The following is a 12586-nucleotide window of genomic DNA, read 5'->3' as shown; positions in this document are numbered from 1 at the left end:
CGGTGTTTTTGTTTTTTCTGTAAAAAAGCATACATTCATACTTGGAAATTTATAATCAGACTTATTATGAGTTTCATTTTCCCCGAACCGCACAGTGGCTCCCTTCCATATGAAATATGGGCAAAAATATAATTATGGACGGTTTTAAATGAAAATTCGCAACTTTGTAAAGCTAAGCACCTGAAGTCAAATTTGTTTTTGGGTAACTTTCATACTTTCACTGTAAATGCAGTTTGAAGTTGAAAATTTGGGTTATTGTAGATGTGCAATAAAGTTTTATTTTTTTTTTGAAACAGGTTGCCACCTGTTACAAATTTTAGTAAAATTATTTAATAAGTTAAATGAAGTAGATAGTACAAAATGTGTATCAATTGAAATGGTTTTGAAAATGATTTACTTTCAAAGGGTTGCCACCTCTTCAAAAAATCAAATTCACTTTAATTAAGGGAATAAGGTAACTGAAATATGTATATCAATATGGGTATCAGACAAAAGAAAAAATTTGACATATTAAGCAAGACATAAGTGAAGACTAAAAACATTCCTTAGTTAATTTAAGAGTGCAGTAATTTCAAAGGTATGTAATCGGAACAAATCACTGATTGACAATGTATGTATTTGTAATAAAATAAGAAATGCGATTATTATTTCAGTTTAACTAAATTTGACAACCTTCTTCGTAGTATTTTCAAGCTAAAACCTTCTTAAACCTCTTTGTCTGACTCTCATATGGTTATACCTATCTATTTCAATAACCTAATTCCTTAAATTCCAATGGTATTTGATTTTTGAGCAGGTGGCAACCCTCTACATGTAGTTAAGAAATAAACCCTTATCATACACATTTCTATTGATACCCATCGCTTAATAATTCATGTAAATTATTAAAAATTTTGAATTAAATTTTTTAACAGGTGGCAACTCTTTAAAAAAAATAAACCTCTATTGTCTGCAGGTCAAGCTTTTTAATCTGACACTTCCTTTTTGAAAATAGAACGAATCGTTCATATCTGATGGCACTGACAAAAAATTAAAAAAAATATATTTTATGCATTAGCATAAAACGCATTACTTCAGAAAGTATCTAAAAAAAATTAGCCGATTTTTATTTCTTCTTTCGAAAGCTAAAAACCCGTATTATTTAATAATATCATAAAAAATAACATCATTTTACATAATTTTATAATTTTTTTTTTAATTTTGATTAAAATTTATTTTCGACATTTGTTTCCGTGAAGAGCTTACGCATGGCTATGCTCTTATTAATATTCTTCGTATACAATTTTTCGACTTTAGTGCCTTCCTGGCGGCATATAATTCATTTTATATGGAAATTTGTATTTTACACTTTTTAGTGGATAAATTACCTTTACAAAAATACTAAACACGTTCACATTGCAGACAAGAACAGAATTTTTCGAATTTTGCTCACTTAGGTGGCACTGTGAACCGGGTCTCTATTCAATTTTGATTTCCATGTATTTACGATAGGCGGTTGAAAAATTTTCGGTTTAAATTTTTTTTCGGGCGAAACTCAGGATAAGGCTGAATACTTTTTACGAGGGACCCGAACCGGTTTTGAACTGGAAACCCGATTTTTTCTATAAACTAACTGATACAATTAACCGAACCGAAATTTTCCACAAACGTTTCATCCGAACCGAAAACCGAACGACTTTTCATAAAGCTTTAAAGGTTCATTTCAACCAATTTTCAATCGATAAATTTACGTCGTTTTTTTATTTTTGTTAAAAATGGTAATACATATACCAAGTTTGTTTACCATGTGGTAATATTTAATCGGTTTTTTTATAAAAACGCTAATGTTCCAATTTTTTTTATTATCTTGACATTTTAAAATGCAGCTAAAAATGTGGTTTTTACATATAATTACTCTGGTGTTATTGGGAAATATTCCCTTAATTACATACCTCTCTTGGACAGTTAGAATGGGCCTAGTTCCCGCAAATATGCTCTCGAAAAGAGACTACTAAAATTAAAACGTTGATACTGAACGATTTACGCATTGTAAAGGGTTGGAACTTGTTACCAGTGGGTTTCTGGGGTTGCTAATGAAGAATCTGAAGTCAGTTTTTCAAAATTCGAAATGGTGGATCCAAAATGGCGATCAATTTTTGAAAAAATTATTTTTTATCACAAATAACAATAATTTGAGATAGTGTTAATGAATTTCAAAAAAAAAATTTTTTGAACCACTCTAATGTACATATATACATATATAAGTATGTGGGCATAAATTTGTCGTTTGTTGTCGTCACAAATTTTTTTCCTAACCTTCCTTAAAAAAAACCTGTAGTAGCCACAAACGAAAAACCAATGAAAAGTAACAATTTATTTTAGGTAGCTGTAGCTGTTTTGGATTCTCCGAATTAGAGTTTAGACATATTTATGGTGTGATGGTGGTAAATAGCACAGCTTTAAAGAAGTCATTCTGCTCTTCCTTTGGCGGTGGCAGAAATGCGTTTTGCGAAAGAAGCTTCATTCGAAAATACCACACATACATCTATATATGTACATACATACCTTCATATGTAATACCGTATTAACTTTCGCCGAATATTCGGTGAGCTGCGTGGAGATATGCGTATTTACTACATTAGGGTGTTACTTAGAAATCAAATGAGCGATTTTTTTCAGTCTCACCTTTACAATCGGTAATACCATGGTCACATACAAATTTCTGTCCCGATTGGAGACGGTTAAGGCTTGTCGCAATGGGGTCCATGGCCAGATGTTCCATGGAGACTCGAAAAATTAAAAATGTTTTTTTTTTCATTTAATACTCAAAATCGATGCTACTATAGTCGAAGATATCACATAAAAATTTTGGTCCCGATTGGAGTCGGTTAAGATGTCTTCATAGGGTAATCAGAATTTTGATCCCTGAGCGCCACGCCTTAATCGACTCCAATCGTGGCCAAAACTTGTATGTGATATCTTCGACTATAGTAGCATCGACGTAGGGGTTGAGGCTTAGGAAATTTGATATAAAAATTTTCTTCCTACATTTAAGGACCACCCTAATACATACATACATATCTGTGGACATTTGACAAAACAACTTAAGCCTATCTTTCACGGACAAACCAAATAGCATATGAATGTCGACAAAACATATTTTACCGGCAAAGAGAAGATTGTTATAGTTCGAAGGAAATATTAAATTATTGTATCGCTATTCCCAACCCGTTAAATGTTTCTGTTTTCAAACACTGAATGCTTTCTTTTAAATAAAATTTATTTCGATCTGGTGGTAAAAAGCGCTTTGCCGACTTGTGCTATTTAGTTTGTCCGTGAAAGATAGACTTAAGTTGTTCTGTCAAATGTCCACAGATGTTTATCTATGCACATGCATACACTCGTACGAGCATGCAAAAGCTTCTTGAACTAACAATTTATGGTTTTGGTTCTATTGTTGTTCTTTAAATTGTGCTTACAGTTTTATGCTTCCTAATAATGCGAGAAACTTCTGTGTATCAGAATTGCCGAACCGACCATAGGGCGAGCTTAGTAGTGCATCTAAACGTGGGAACGACTCGCTACCGGGCTAGTAAAGTTACTTTAATTTTTTCCAAAGCCTATGGTAAGCGCCAGGTGTGCAACAGGAAGCGGCTTCTACTATAAAATAAAAATAAACATCCCGGTTAAACCGATGGAAGCTTCTCTGATATCAATACTTGCATTTGTAGCGATGCGGCGAAAAAGGCATACATATATTTAAAATCAATATATAACGGTTATTTACAACAATCAGTTTTCTCTTGGTCTATGCGCATAAATTACGAAAATCTTTATATCCACTTCCTTTTCGACCACAACAATTTTTATTCACAATAGATACAGATTTCATGTGACAGTTGAATTGACAGGCCAACAGCTGATGCAAGACGGGTTGCCATTTATATTGTTATTTTGGCACCTAATTTTGGACTCTTACTGACTTATATGAGCCCAGAAATATGCACACGCATGTACTACGTACTTCTAAAAATTATATGTGATGGACGTTTAAACATCAAATATTCATAACCAGCGTGCAAACCGTAATTTTTTTTATTAATATAGCAAAATAAAGTTAATAGTTGATATTTGTACATTTCCATATTACTAACCCTTTGCCTGAAAATATGTTCCTGTCAGTATCAACCCTGCATTTAATAAAAACAAACAAATTTTCGCAAGTCTGCTATCGTACGTTAGAAATATAGCTTATACTAATGAACTTTGATTTGTTTTTTTTTATGGAAAAAGTGCAGTAGTGATTACTTATTTGTTTAATAACTCAAATTACCGTTTAGCTATCGGTGGCACGTTGGTGTGAAACTTAATGGCGTTGTTTATGTCACCATACGTGTGAAATTGGAAGTTTTTCAGCGCACACCATTTACATATGCCAACCACCCACCAACTATTGAAGAAAATTAAAAACACGCACATTTCAATTGTGACGCAGCAAGATTACAATTGTTAATGGCTTCAAATTCGCAGGTTGGAAAAATAGTGGTCGTCGTTGCACTCACATTTTTTCTATACTATTTCTTTTGGGTATCCATATTGCCGTTCATGCTGATAGACGAAGGTGAGTGCGGTGCGAGTGAAAAACAACGTTTCAATTGCGACGACAGAGGCTGTGACCGGACCCATTGTATTCTAATTATGCTGGGCTTGGAATCGACCGCCTCAAGCTTTGTGACCAATTTAGTGATCAATTGAAAAAAAAACGCGTAGGCACAAAGATTCAACCGTAAAAGCCGTTTAATTCATTTCATAACTGATACATTTTTTATTTTTCCACATTATTGTTAATTTTGGTTTTTATCTTTATTTACAGCAAACTTAATACATTCGTTATTTCCACCGCTTGAGTATGCTTTTATATTCCCGGCAGTATTCGGCGTAATTTTCCTTGGTGGCACGTCTGCCTACACCTTGTACCATATCTGGGATTATATTTGGCAGCGAAAAACTATATAAAAACGTGCGTCATTAAGTGCCGTAACATTTAAAAGCAAGCAATTAATAAACAACAATAACTATCAATATCATCAGGTTGAAAAGGTTATCTAACTTCAGCCATCCGCTTGTAGACGACATCAACCGGTTGGAAACCGAATTCTCGTCTTAATAATTGCAGTACTTGTTTTGAACTCATTTAGTGCAAACGGAAGAAAAGTCGGCATGCCATCGTGGCTGGTGATTGGTGTTTCGGGTGTAACCTGTGGCGGCAAGACAACGCTAGCCCACCGGTTGCGCGACTATTTCAAACAGATGTGTGGTGCACCACTTTGGAGTACCCCATACATTGTGGGAGATGTACAACTAATTTCTCAAGATGATTACTTCTTGCCAGTAGATGATTTGCGCCACAAATGGAATGATAAACTGAATGTAATTAATTTCGAGTTACTAAGCTCTCTGGATATGAAACAGATGCTCTCTGACATAAAATGGACCATGAAGGGACGTTATTTGGCTACTGATCCAATCGAGAATATTGACTTTATCAACGAAATGTCCATGTCCACCAATTTCGAGCACTACACCCAACCAGTTACACAACAAATTTACCAACCAAATAACTTAAAAGCCAACCAATGTTGCTTAACATCACGACATCAAAATCAAACCCAAACCCAACGTAATCAACATCCGCACCAGCACGCACAACAGCATCATAACCATTCGCATGCTCATACCAGTACAAATGCTGCACATAGTTCGCATATAATGCGCATCAATTCACAACTTACAACACACTTGCGTGATAACAAAATTAACCTGCTTATCCTTGAAGGTTTCACTATTTTTAATGAGCCGAAAATATTGAAGTTGTGTAATATAAAATTCCATTTCCATCTGCCATATGAAAAATGTTATGAACGGCGTCAGAAACGCACCTACGATCCACCTGATGTCACTGGCTATTTCGAAATATGCGTCTGGCCGCATTATGAAAAGAATTTTAACGAAATACGCGATAGGCAGGATGTAACGTTCCTAAATGGTGAATTGAGCAAAGAGCGCCTCTTCAAATTTGTGCTGCAAAAGATAGCGAATCACTTTGAAGAACGTTGTGACGTAGCGTGTCCGCCACCACAAAAGCTACTCGGCATACCGAGTTGCTTAGCGAGTGGTACAGTGGTGAGCAGTGAGAGCTGTGTTGGCAACAGTGCACATTTGCCGGCCGGTGTAACAGGTAACCCGCCGAAAACATGTCCCATGGAACAGCAGTAAGTAGGAGGAAGGAATATTTGATACATTATTCTTTGTCTGCACCGTGATTTTTTATATTATAAGATCGTACAGAAAGTATGCATAGATTCTTTAGTTGTACTAAAGTTAAGATCTATTTGAGTCTACTATTCATAAAAAGGTTTATAGTTATTGTATATTTATGTAAATTTAAGATGAATCATGCGTACATTGTACTCAATCATATTGTAAATATGCGTACAAAGTATGAAATCAGTTGAATTGATGTAAGTGAATAACAAAATTATTGAAAATAAACAAAAAAAAGAATAAAAAAATATACACCGATGATTTTACTAAATGAAGATGAGTTCCCCGTTTTACAAAACACGCTAAGTTAGGTGAATTTAAGAAAACTCGTAGCGCGTGTATTGACGTCATCCTTCCCAATAAAATACACAGAATATCTGTTTAATAATCATGTTATTTATTATTAGCTTTACTGGTTTGCTACAGTGAATGCCTTGCGCAAGTCTTCAGTGTTTTTTTCAAAGATTTTTGTTTAAATTTCCTCATAAACTTTTTTAAGTTTTGCTATCTTTCATGCATTGTATAAAGTAAACATCCTACTATTGTGGTATCCGATTTCAAGTTATGACATTACAAAGTTACATACATATATTTAGAAACTACTATATGAAGTGCTTTCAATTTACATTATGTAGAGTGGAGCGCCTACAACTTAAAACAATTTTTTTTAAGGTTCGCTAGTTCTAATATATGTTGCTATAATTATTGTTTATTTGTATGTAAGTGTATGTGTATAATCAATGATTTAGTTTTATATGCGAGCTTTGCGCGCATAGCATTCGTAAACTTCAATACAGTGCCGCCGAATCCGAGTGCCAAAAGCAAATATAAAACGGCGATAGATGATGTCGCCAATACGACGAGCTGTAATTGCTTCTATTTGTATGAGTTTTCAAATAGGCGTATCCTTATAATTGTATTTTGCTTTTGATACAGTATTTCTGCGATTCTTAAATTTGTTCTTTATGTAACAAACTTCATGCGATTATTCTGCTTAAGTATATATATATATTTTTTTGAAAATGTTTGATTTTTGCGCGCACGTACGTATGTAGTACACACATTCTGGTGTTTTAAATTAATGCTATTTCTGGTTTAGCTTTATGAATTTGTTAATTATTTCAATTTCTACTGCTTGTCGCCTATAGCGCATCCCAGTCAATTTGGTTGTTGTAAACTTCTTCCTCCAGCCATATCGAGTAGTTTTCTTTGAAATAATCGGTTAATTCCACCTTGCGATCCCACCAACCCGAGTGTCCGAAGAATGCAAAATCTGAGTGCGATAGTATTTCATCGCTTGGAAATCCACCTTCTACACCATAATCATTTAACTGTGAATGCCCATTGCCGCCACCGCCAGTACCGCCTCCGCCAAAACCATTGGCGTCAGTGCCGCCTACCATATTACTGCCACCCCCAGCGCCACTTCCTATATTACCGGATGAGTTATCCGAGTTGCCGGAATTCCCATTATTGCCACCTGCACCACATTTTTGTGTAGCTTCTGGGTAGCGACGCAAATTAAAGCGGTCTACACAGGCACGTAGTGTACATTCTTCCGCTTGAAAATCCCATGGACGCGACTCTAAATCGTTGCCAAACGCCCAATCATCGTTAAGACGATGCCGTACTTTTGCATAAATAGCACTCATTGTCTTCATATTCGATTTTCGCCACTGACGTCCCAAATATTTTGTCTGCATTTTGAGCAGCTTCAAGACATATAATTGCATCATGGCATGACGAACTTTCAGTGTTTTCTTGAGTATGGGTGCCGACTTGAATACAACTAACATCATCACGCGCGAATGCTTCCATTTGATCAACTTATTAAGAATACGCAGCAGGTTGATACAAGAGAAGACGTTACGCCATGAATAGTAAGGCTTATCAGAGACTTCGCCGCTGTAAACAAAACTTTCCCCCGAAAGGTCTGGCTGCTCGCCAATAACACAGGAGGGAAAGTCTAAAAGCGGTATGGTATTTTTCATCCCTACATACTCGGTGATAGTTTGATTGAAGAACTTCAGCACTAATGGTATACAATTGGCGAAGACAAGATGCTGGGACATAAATTCGAATTGATATATGTGGTTAATTTTGAAATGTTTCAAATACAGCAGAATAATTGCTGATACCGCTTTGACAATGATTTCCTTATGCCGACTCATGTCGACAGTCAGCTTTTGGGAATCTGTTATTGGCATTTTCTTGGGTAGAACATCAGCCATTATGTTAATGCTTTCCGTTTTGGATTTTGACGTGGGCGATGCTGCTAATAAAACTTTCAAAAGTGCAATCATGTACTGTGGCAGATTAGGCAAAATTGCCTGATAAAGTACTTCGGCGGGATTCATGGCTATTTCATCCTCTTGTGTAGATATTGGATTTCGTGCAATTTCTTCCTCCTTCTTTATTTGCACATCGGCTAAACTAACGTACATATGGCGTCGCAAAGTCTGAACGCCCTCATGTATGGGTTGCGGCAGTCCAGCCAGACTTTCATGATCATCGATCAGTGAGTAACCGATAAATTTGTTTCGCGATATATCCAAGAATTGATCAATGTCCTTTTGACGGACTTTGGGTGCCCACGGCAAACGAGTTGTAACTTGCACTGGTAGTACAGGTGGTGGCTGTGAGAAGCTTGGCTGATTATTAGGGTTAGCGGTGGTGGCAGAAGGGTCCTCAAACTGACGGTAGAACTGCGAAATATCTTCTTCTTGATTGCCATTGCCGCCATTATTGCCTGAAGGGGCACTTTCATTTCCAGGAGTAAGCTCCATGTCCATTTGTTCTTGCTCATCGAGAAAACGTTGCTTCATCAGCGATCGTCTGTAATATTTTAATTTTATATCCAATTAATACACAAAATTTAAATTTACTCACCTAAACGCGTTCCGTTTTGGATTTTGATTATCCAAAATATCAGTTGCGGTAGCTGGTGGTGAGCTAGCACGCATATTCTTTGTTACCTCCAGCGTATCTTCAGTGACTGGTTCAAGGCCAGCTTTGATACGATATTCATTTTTTAAATTTTTAAGCGTTTCCATGCCGCCTAGTCCCAGCAATGTAATTTTCCATAACAAGAGTACGACTTTTTTCATTGGAAAATGAGGTGCGGCACCACTACAAAAACGTGTAATCATACCCAAAAGTTTGACCGCAAGCAGTTCGCCGTCAGGCAGAGGAGTATTTATTTCCTGCACAAATGCTTCAGCAATTTTTTTGTAATCTTCGCTTTCTTTCTCTTTTTCATCTCGAATCGTTTCCGTTATTATATACAACACCGAAAGTATCACGCGCAAGTCTGTCGAATCTACCAAAGTAACGTTGGTTATCTTCACAGCTACAATATCGGGTGAGCAAGCGCTCTCTATTTCCATATTTAATAAATCAATAAAGGAAGAGAACACGCCCAACTCATACAGCACTATAACATTGTCGCGCGTAATCTGATGTTGCTCTTCATCAGACTGCACTTCAGCCCAACAACCTTGCGCCAAATACAGAATGCAACGTGCAGCCTGCATTCGAAATGAGCGACTGGAAACCTCGAGCTGATCGATTAGTTTCATTATAATACTGCGTTGAGATGAAGCATTCTGTTTTTGCCAGTTTGGTGGCAAGTCATACATTTCCATTTGATCTTCAAACGCTTTTACATTTTGTTGGAGTTCATTGAATTCCGTATAGCTATAGAGTTCTGCAATCTCGTTCTGATACGTATCTACATCAGCGTATACAAAATCCAAATCCGGCCCATCACAGTTCCCATCGACGTCATGCGTATCCTGCTCGAAGGAATTGTTTATTGATGATAGCATCATTTGTCAAAGCTGACAGGCACCGCCGTACCTCCGCTGACAGATAACAAACTTTATACGTCCTCAAAAGGCGGTTTGCAGAATTCTGTGCTTGATTCCCCGTCTTGCTTCTTATGCGATGGAAAGAATTTAGAATTTAGGCCAAGGAAAATCTGAAAATTTAGATTTTTGTTTGTTAATATTTTAAACTGCGGGTGTCCAGAGAATTTCTGTATGGATTACCAAAATATTAAAAATTTATCACGCTGCACTTAAGCAGGATAACTTTTTTTGTATGAGTAAAGCCCAGCGTTCACCCAATTTGTTTTATCCAAATCTTGTTGTTGTTGAGACAGTCTGGGTGTTGTTGGCTTGACTGGGCTCTGCTCGTACAAGTTTCTTAGAGCCGCCCAACTATAACTTTCGCACGCATTATAAATGTGTTTTGTATGTTAATATAACCAATGATTTCCGAACAACTAAGTTTTTAGTGCTTTACGATATTTTTAATATTATTTAACTGGAATAAAACAAAAATAAAACTTTCTTTTGGTAGACTATTTTCGTTCGTATGACGGAAAATTTTCTTTGACAATCGATACAATCCACAAAAAAGTGTATACAATCCCACAGGATGAAAAAGGGCAAAAATTGTTTAATAAAAACTCGTATTGAAGAATAAAAAAGCAATTGAAGCTTACAACCGATTTACATGATTCAAGTACTTACTGTTCTGTTCAATTCTGTTGAATTCAAATTTTTGGGTCTTTAATTGGGAAATAACAAAAATATCAAAAGTAAAGCAGGAAAGTTGAAACGACTTGACGGTATAGACCAGAGGTGGGCAGCTTCGGCAGAGCATTTGTGGAGTGTGCGTGCAATTGATGTCACTGTGTGCGTGCGAACAAGTCGTGCGGTTGAATGAAGCTAAAACTTATGTTTTCGTCCATGTAAAATCTGTCAAACGAAAACTAGTTTTCGCTGAAAACCACTTGAAAACTCACGTTCCACTCAATTCAATCGGTGTCTGAACTAGTTTTTTTCGACTATTTATCGAAGTGGGAGTAATATTTTATCATCTTTAATACGTCAATTTGGATTTATTGTTAATTGGATAGCAAAAATAAAGTAATCATGGAAGTAAAAGGTTGTTAATGAAAAGAAATTGAAGGAAAAGTATGTTGGTTTTGCTTTTGTGTAGCAAAACTGTAAACAAAGGATGAAAGAAATGCCAACGAAAACACCAACAGTCGGTGTGAACAGCCTTCAGCCCACAATCCAAAATTCGTTTCCAAGGTGTTTTCGTTGTCGGTCAGAACATGGTATAAGAGTAAACTGCACAGCACTGAGAAAAATCAAATTTTGATTCAAATTTTCTATTAACTAATATTCAAGACAAAACGACATGACATTAAATCTGCAAAAAGGACTTCCTGGCTGATACACGGGAATGTAGACTTTCGATTTCGCATTTTGACAGCAAAATGCGTTGCCACGCTTAACCGCACATTGATTCCAACAAAAGTACCCGGCGAATTGCAACCATGTGTGGAACGAACAATCAGCTGACACGGCGATGACAAGGTCAAAAACAGTTCAGTGATTGGAAGAAGGTCTTGTTTTCTTAAAGCCGGCTGAATTTTGTGTTTTTATTGGAGACAAGAATTTAAAAGCAGTAAGTAATCATTTATAACTAATTATCAACAATTTCTATCCAATTTATGGTATTATTAGTTTGATGGACACAGAAAATCTTGATTTTTCTAAATCGAAATTACCCAGTTCATAGCAGAATGTGAACTTTGTACTGAAAGATTAAAAAATTTATGTATATCTTTTGATATGCACATAGTATATGCAAAATTGTATATTAATAACTGGGCATGTTTCTGTTTATAGGGTATACATTGGTTTTACAATAAGCTGCAAATTAAATTCCATGGTTTATTTGTAAATTATTTTCCGCACACACAAGTGAATATACAAAAAGAATTTCACAATTTTCATGGCTAGTTTGCTGCATTTTTATATCGGAGCGTTTGTGACCGCACTCGGAACCTATTACTACTATCAAAACCACGGTCAAGTAAATAAAAAATATCCTTAACAAATTTTTTACATAGTAATAATTTAGCCTATTAATTCTTATGGGAATGCACAAATATACCTACATATGTAGGTACATATGTGTATGTACATGTTAATATGCATAGAATATATTATATTCTATTTTAGAAGAGACAGCCTCTATAAATAAACTATATTGAATAAATTAAAAAATAATTCTATACATTTTCACTTACATAAAGATGCGCACATATGTAAATACATACCTCCTGCATGTACATACATACATACATACATACATACATAATATACCCTTTTTACAGCATTTACGCTTAGTCACTCAATTTGCAACAAAGGGATTGCATTGCAATATTGATACTAAATATACACATTTATGCATACATATGTAT

The 12586-nt window shown here is 35.7% G+C and overlaps 4 protein-coding genes across 10 annotated transcripts in view; 3 read left to right on the top strand and 1 right to left on the bottom strand.

Annotated features, from left to right (window-relative positions):
- Positions 1-4174: 4174 nt before the first annotated feature.
- Positions 4175-5156, top strand: LOC118747859 (dolichol-phosphate mannose synthase subunit 2). 2 transcript variants are annotated; one of them, XM_036482044.1, is made up of 3 exons: positions 4175-4600; positions 4853-4999; positions 5071-5156. In XM_036482044.1, exons 1-2 carry the CDS (start codon positions 4492-4494, stop codon positions 4993-4995), a joined length of 252 nt encoding a protein of 83 aa, XP_036337937.1. In that variant the 5' UTR covers positions 4175-4491; the 3' UTR covers positions 4996-4999; positions 5071-5156. The 2 variants fall into 2 exon arrangements, with proteins under 2 accessions (XP_036337937.1, XP_036337935.1); XM_036482042.1 differs by lacking the exon at positions 5071-5156 and having other exon boundaries at positions 4853-5020.
- Positions 5157-5159: 3 nt separating this feature from the next.
- Positions 5160-6555, top strand: LOC118747858 (nicotinamide riboside kinase 1). Its single transcript, XM_036482041.1, has one exon. The coding sequence runs from the start codon at positions 5200-5202 to the stop codon at positions 6253-6255; it is 1056 nt and encodes a 351-aa protein (XP_036337934.1). The 5' UTR covers positions 5160-5199; the 3' UTR covers positions 6256-6555.
- Positions 6556-6679: 124 nt separating this feature from the next.
- LOC118747857 (striatin-interacting protein 1 homolog) lies at positions 6680-10714 on the bottom strand. 2 transcript variants are annotated; one of them, XM_036482039.1, is made up of 3 exons: positions 10353-10714; positions 9193-10282; positions 7446-9138 (listed from the first exon to the last, which is right to left on the bottom strand). In XM_036482039.1, the coding sequence occupies exons 2-3, from the start codon at positions 10131-10133 to the stop codon at positions 7446-7448; spliced, it is 2634 nt and encodes an 877-aa protein (XP_036337932.1). In that variant the 5' UTR covers positions 10134-10282; positions 10353-10714. The 2 variants fall into 2 exon arrangements, with proteins under 2 accessions (XP_036337933.1, XP_036337932.1); XM_036482040.1 differs by lacking the exon at positions 10353-10714 and having other exon boundaries at positions 6680-9138; positions 9193-10133.
- An 846-nt stretch (positions 10715-11560) lies between these two features.
- The window catches only part of LOC118747855 (probable phospholipid hydroperoxide glutathione peroxidase), a 26061-nt gene continuing 25035 nt past the window's right edge, over positions 11561-12586 (top strand). The window contains exons 1-2 of one of the 5 annotated variants that reach the window (XM_036482035.1): positions 11676-11784; positions 12009-12195. In XM_036482035.1, coding sequence (XP_036337928.1) covers positions 12115-12195 — 81 coding nt within the window. In that variant the 5' untranslated portion in view covers positions 11676-11784; positions 12009-12114. Of the gene's footprint in view, positions 11785-12008; positions 12196-12586 lie in introns of all 5 variants that reach the window. The other 4 variants (XM_036482036.1, XM_036482037.1, XM_036482033.1 and 1 more) reach the window with 4 other exon arrangements.

This window comes from Rhagoletis pomonella, unplaced genomic scaffold (genome assembly GCF_013731165.1).
Source record: "Rhagoletis pomonella isolate Grant_MI unplaced genomic scaffold, Rhpom_1.0 Rhpom_scaffold_00012, whole genome shotgun sequence".
NCBI classification, from domain to species: Eukaryota; Metazoa; Arthropoda; class Insecta; order Diptera; family Tephritidae; genus Rhagoletis; species Rhagoletis pomonella.
Note: the sequence above shows the minus strand (reverse complement) of the source record. Positions and strands in the feature narration are given on the sequence as shown.

Coding starts and splice junctions, on each gene's coding strand:
- LOC118747857 (XM_036482039.1), bottom strand. CDS start 10,133: ATGATGCTATCATCAATAAACAATTCCTTCGAGCAGGATACGCATGAC. Junction 9,139..9,192: donor CCAAAACGGAACGCGTTTAG/GTGAGTAAATTT, acceptor AAAATATTACAG/ACGATCGCTGATGAAGCAAC.
- LOC118747858 (XM_036482041.1), top strand. CDS start 5,200: ATGCCATCGTGGCTGGTGATTGGTGTTTCGGGTGTAACCTGTGGCGGC.
- LOC118747859 (XM_036482044.1), top strand. CDS start 4,492: ATGGCTTCAAATTCGCAGGTTGGAAAAATAGTGGTCGTCGTTGCACTC. Junction 4,601..4,852: donor GTTCATGCTGATAGACGAAG/GTGAGTGCGGTG, acceptor CTTTATTTACAG/CAAACTTAATACATTCGTTA.